At 46.2% G+C, this 6000-nt stretch overlaps 1 protein-coding gene across 4 annotated transcripts in view; it reads left to right on the top strand.

The window, feature by feature from the left end:
* The first annotated feature begins 1574 nt into the window (after nucleotides 1–1574).
* Nucleotides 1575–6000, top strand: part of MIER2 (MIER family member 2) — a 48192-nt gene continuing 43766 nt past the window's right edge. For 2 of the 4 annotated variants that reach the window (XM_031948251.1, XM_031948250.1), the window contains exon 1: nucleotides 1627–1706. In XM_031948251.1, coding sequence (XP_031804111.1) covers nucleotides 1698–1706 — 9 coding nt within the window. In that variant the 5' untranslated portion in view covers nucleotides 1627–1697. Of the gene's footprint in view, nucleotides 1707–2452; nucleotides 2702–6000 lie in introns of those variants that run through there. The other 2 variants (XM_031948252.1, XM_031948253.1) reach the window with 2 other exon arrangements.

The following is a 6000-nucleotide window of genomic DNA, read 5'->3' as shown; positions in this document are numbered from 1 at the left end:
CCTCTGCTGACCTCCAGTATCATATTTCTACCATTGTCCCCAAAGCCTCCCTTTTCCTATCTTCCCTGTTACTGAGTGTACCACCATCTTCCCAATCATCCAGGTTCCCAGCCTAAGGGTCATCCTCAACTCCTTCCTCACCATCTCATATCTAATCTGTTGCCAAAGTTTTGATTTGACTTTGGAATATTTCTCCTCAACACTTATACTCACACCTGCACTATTACAATAGGCTACAGATTGTTTTCCCTGCCACAACTTTCCAATCCATCTGCCACACAATTGCCAAATTGATTTTCCTAAAGCACAGATCTGGCCATGTCACTGTCCTCAATAGTCTACAGTGACTCCCTTTCACCTCCATGATGAAATATAAAATGTTCTTTGGTGTTCAAAGCTCTTCATAACCTCCCCTGCCTTTCAAGGTCCTGTGATCCAGGAATCAGGAATTTGTTTAGGATCAGTCTAAACAAAACCCTTCACCTCTTGGCTCTGAGTATTTTCACGGTTGTCCTCTACACTTGGAATGGTCCTCCTTTTCATCTTCCCCTCCTGGCTTCTTTCAAGTCTCAGGTAAATTCTCACCTTTCACAAGAATTCTTTCCTGATCCCCTCTTACTCCTAATGTCTTTTCTGTTGATTATTTCCCATTCATTCTCTGTATAATTAGTTCTAAGTATTTGTTTGCATGTTATTTCTCCTATTAAGACTTTGAGTTCCTGGAGAGCAGGGGATGTTTTTCCCTTTCCTTTGTATTCCTATGCTTAGTACAGTGGTTGACAGTGAGCATTTAATAAATATCAATAGACTTACCCCATTGAGATATAAGGTTCAAATAAAATAATATAAAAACGAGAAATAAAGTCTTTTGCACACTTAAAAGTTAGACAATTTGTGGATCATTAAAAAAAATGATAAACCAATAAAGTACTGCCTGGTGGACACTAGTTTGGGAATACGGAAGACCAATGAGGGTAAGCAGTTTCCCCAGATTCAACCAAGCAATAAGTAAAAGCAGGGATTTGAACTCAGGTCTTCTAGACTCCAAGCTCTATGCCCTCTTCATTCTATCAAGCTATCAACCTTTCTCATCAGGTGTACCACAGGTTTTTGTAGCAGAGAATTCAACCTTCTCGGTGTATTAAAAAAAAAAAAATAAACAGACCAAGAAAGAGAAGAACTGGTCCAAAGTCATTTGGTGAATTAGGTACAGTCCAGTTATTTGGGCACTACATAATACGTCTCAAGAAAGGACCCCCACTAGATTTTTAGCCCTCTCTCTAATCTAACTCCAAAGACTCCGCCCCTTTCCCTGTTCGGCCACGCCCTCTTTCTAGCCCCTCCCACTTCCCTTTCTGGCTCTTAGAGTTCTCTTTCTCTGTCCCTAAACTACATTACTTTCTCCCATACTCTTTTTGGCCTCCAAGCCTCTTCTTTCTCTCTCTTCTTGGACAATCCCATCTTATTTTTTTACCCCCACCTCTTCTCCTTGTCCCTCCTCCCTCTTCTCCCAAACACATCTCCTCGGGGCCCCTCCCCTTTTCCTAGCCCCTCCCCCTCTCGCTCCTCCCCCACCCCTCCCTCCTAGTCCCCGCAGCCTCCCCCTGCCTCCAGATGGAGGCGGCGGCAGCCAATGAGAGGGCGGCTTCACATCCGGGGCTCCCGGCGCGGCCGTCGCCTCCCGCTCACACACGGCCATGGCGGAGGTGAGTGAACCGGGGTTGGCCGAGGACCGCCCGCCGCCGCTGCTGTATTCCCCTAGACCTCCATCTCCCGGGGGCCATGGCCCCTCCTGGCCCACACCTGACGAGACACAGATGGGGACAGGAGCGGGACAGGGGAGGTTTATAGCGGGCGCGAGGACCCGAGCCGGGCCGCCTCCTGCCCGGGGCCGCGCAGCTTTCTCTCCCCAACGCCAACCGCCCCCGGCTGCCACATAGCGAGCCTCGGGCCGAGCTCCGCGGCGGCGCAATAGTGAGCCGCGGGCCGGGGTGCGCATGTGCGGCGTCTGGCCTCGACTCTGCTGGACTGGGGGCGGAGGAGCGGGGCGGCTGCGGGCGGCCGAGTGGAGGGGGTGGGGGGTGGAGCGGAGTTGGGGCTGGGAATGGGAGAGGGGCGGGCCGCGCGCTGCGCTACGGAAACTGGAGGGGAAGAGGGGGCGGCATGCACCTCCCCGACGCTTGCAAACTTTGCGGAGCTCGCTAAGGGTACTCTAAGGCTCAGCGTCCCGGTGGAAGAGGAGCTGGTGGGGGGGGCGGGAATCGGAGATCTTCCTCCGCTCTCCGCCCCCCACCTCTCCAGTTCTTGCTCCGCGGCTTTCCAAGAGCCGCTCCATCCATCTTCGCGTCGCGGCGCGTTTGCAAACTTTGCCGAGCGCTCCCCGCGTAGTTTGCGCCGGAGAGGGAGCGCCTGCCCTGGGTCCTGCTAGGCGGTCCATTGGCCGGGTGCGGCGGGGTGGGCGGGGCTCTCCCAGGGTTTTGGGAAGGAGTTGCTCGGGCGGGGAGGGGAGCGGAGGGGAGGGAGGAGAAGGGAATGTTTGCGGCGCTGCGTTGCTCTTTCTGCGCGTTGCGCGAACGCGGCTGCCTGACAGACCTGGGAGCTTTGAGTTTTGCTGCAGCGGAGCGACCTGGGTTCCCCCCCAATCCTCCGGGGGGGCTGAGAAACTTTTGCATAGGCAGTTACGCTTGAACCTGGGACCTAGGTAAGGCGCGGGGGGAGGGAAGAAAGAGGGCTTTGGGATTTGAGATCCCCAAAAAAGATAGCTCTGGACAAAACCTTAAAGGAGGGAGACGATTGCATAAGTTCCCACTGTGAGCCAGAGGCCGAGACCAACACTCGAAGTCAAATCTGCTTATTCCTCTCCTCCCTTTCCCCCCGGTCCTGGACTCTTTCCACTTCGCCTTATTGCTTCTCTCACGCTAGAAAAGTGGGTTTTCTGGGGACCCTGGGGAATGACTGATCAGCAATACAGGTAGCAGTATGATTCGTAAAAACTCGGTGGTTAATATGCTGTGTTGTACGAAAGCAGTCTGGGTAAGGTCCCGCTCACCTTGGCAAGGTAGCATTTAAATATTTCTCATGGCCTGGGTTGCTTTCTTGGTAAAACCTAGAGGATAGATGTCCTTCTGTTGAACGTTTGGTGCTGATTGAAGTCATTAACTTCAGTAGAGGAGAATGTTGGGGCAGGTATTTTGTTGTACCAGAGCCATTGAGGCAATCCTTGACAATTTCTGGTAGCTGCCTGCTCTGCTCCATTATCCCCCACCACATGAATTCATTCAAGTTTCCGTTCATTCAGCAAGCATTAAGCATCTACTATATGCCAGTCACTGGGGATACAAAGTAGCTTCAACACAGCCTTGTCTTGCTCTGTAGAAACTGAAAATGTTATAGACATCACGTTGTTAGTAGACAAAACGGAGTGAAATGGCTACTAAAAAGAGCCAGGTAGATGTGAGAAATTTGAGGAGGGAAAGATTACTTTGAGGGTAGAGAGGATTTCTGAAAAGACAAGCTTTCATCTGAGAGATGATATCTGAAAGAAGGTAAAAGACTAAAGCAGAATGAGATAGGGAGGAGAGGTGAGAAAGTGAAGACCAGGACATAGGATTAAGAATAATTCTGTTTTATTGGAATTCATAGTATGAAGAAGGAAGAATTTGTGTGAGAGAAGCAGGCCTGATCTAGCTTATGGAAGGTCTTGAATATTAACAGGCTTAAAACCAAGCACTCATTACTACTAAAAGTCCTGAGAGAAGGCAGAGTGAAGTAGCCAAAAGAACTCTAGGCTTAGAGTAAAAGCACTTGAGTCTTAGTTCTGACTTGAGCATTGAGAAACTCAGGCTCAGTAGATAAAACATGGCCTAAAATCAAGAAAGCAAGTTCAAATTCAGCTTCAGACACTTACTAGTGGTGTAGCACTGGACAAGTCACTTAACTGCTATCTGCTTCAGTTTCCTCATCTGCAAAAGGGGAATAATAATTAGCATCCTCCCAGAGTTGTTGTGAAGATCAAATAAGGTAAAACACTTTGGAAACCTTAAAGTGCTAAATAAATGCTAGCAGATATTACTGTTATCTTTAACTTCAACCTGAATCTGAGTTTCCTCAACTTTATGATGGGACCCTTCCAAGATCATTATGCAGAAATGGCTAAATAAATTAAAAATATTCAAATGGATTTGTGATCTCATTGATTTAGATGTCCCCTTCAGAGATGCAGATTGCAGCACTTCTATGTTTGTTCATCTCGTTCTTATCCGTGTTCTTCTCTAAGGTTTTTGTCATGCAGGAACTCTTAAACCTTAAGGGGATAGAGACTAGACCTGTGATTTGTTTGATGGAGGGAGTTCCCTCTATTAATAGAAGTTGCACTTTTCCCTCCACTTGAAGTCTTAGAAAGTTACCTAGAGTAACTAGATGGGTTAGATGATGTGCCCAGATTCACACAATCGGTATGTAGCCAAGGCTGAATATTGGCTTTTATTATTGATAGTGTGTTACAAAGTACTGTGGGGATTTAGAGATGGCAAGTTTTCCACTTGGTATACTCAGAGAGGACTTTAAAGAGGAAGTTTCATTTGAGTTGGGCCTTGAAGAATAAATGGTGAGGCTTTTGGCAGGTGATTTAGTGGCCCAGGGAAGACCTTCCAAAAAGAAGAAAGTGTGATAAAAAATAGAGACAAGAAATTAAGGGACATGCCTGGGTACAACGACTAGTACATTGTGCTCCAGCCAAACTGGGACATGAAAGAGAGGAACAAGATAAGCCTAGGAAGGTAGGGTACATTCAGATTGAAGATGGCCATTTGAAGAGTTTAGATTTATTGGTCAGTGGAAAGTACTTGAGGATATTGAATGCTTTTTTTTTCTTTCTCTTCCTACCTATTATACTTGTTCTTCAGTTGAAACTTGGAGCTAAAAGTGCCTAAGTCTTGGCTTAATGGAATGGACCAGCTAGTATAAATCAGTTTCTGAAGAAATTATAACTATACTTTTATCATATCTTGATTTTACTTTATTTTTTAAAAAAAGTGATCAGGTAAGCCCTGATTTTGGCCCAGGGTTACCACTTGATATGTGCATAAAAGAATCTATCAAGAATATTGTCATTTAGTTCCTACAAAGGTTCCTTTTGGATTGTATGTGGGCTTTCTGAAAGTCTAGTTGGCATTTAGATGAAGAGGAATGATCTTTTCAGTAAAGGATTGCTTTACCTAATAGAAGCACAGGAGCGGGGTTGATTCCTAGTCAAAGTTCTGTGAAAGATAGTTTCCACCAGACCCTTCTGCCCAGCATGTCAGAGCAGGTCTTTCTGCCAATGATTCTTTCAGAGTTCAGTTTTTCTAAGAGGGGATCAAGACATTGAGCACCACCAATGTCAAGCATGCATTCCCTGGCTTTCAAGTCCCAAAAATGGGCCATAAATCCATCTATTATTGGTAGCATCTTCATCAGTTTTACTAGCTGGGCAGGGCAGTACTGTCAGCTTCATGGGAAAATTAAAGTGATTTACATCAGAGACTATTCCACCAGGAGCAACAGTTTTGCCCTGTTATTAAAGCATGGTTGAATCGGGGAATGTTCAACCATTTTGAAGTCGAGAATCTTTGTTCTCTGCCAACATTTTGTACCTCTTTACCTTCCTTCCACATTTTTCAGTCAATAAGTGTTTGGGTTCTTTCTTCATTCTGACTTGACTTTACTAAGTCAGTCTTTGGGAAAGCTGGGAAGGACATAGGGATGCAAGACATGACTCCTACTTGTGAATGAACTAAGTCTAATTGGGGAGACAAGCTATGATTAAGATACATAATATAATATGAGATCTGACTTCCCAAGTGCTGTGAATATTTTTGTTTTGTTTTGTTTTTGCTGAGGTAGTTGGGGTTAAGTGACTTGCCCAGGATCACACAGCTAAGAAGTGTGAAGTGTCTGAGACTTCAGGGTGTGAATGGCTTTTAAAACAACTATAGCAAGACTTTTCAGTGTCTTAATTAT

This window comes from Sarcophilus harrisii, chromosome 1, assembly GCF_902635505.1.
Source record: "Sarcophilus harrisii chromosome 1, mSarHar1.11, whole genome shotgun sequence".
In the NCBI taxonomy this organism is placed as follows: Eukaryota; Metazoa; Chordata; class Mammalia; order Dasyuromorphia; family Dasyuridae; genus Sarcophilus; species Sarcophilus harrisii.
The sequence above is the reverse complement of the archived record's forward strand: the minus strand, read 5'-3'. Positions and strand labels throughout refer to the sequence as shown.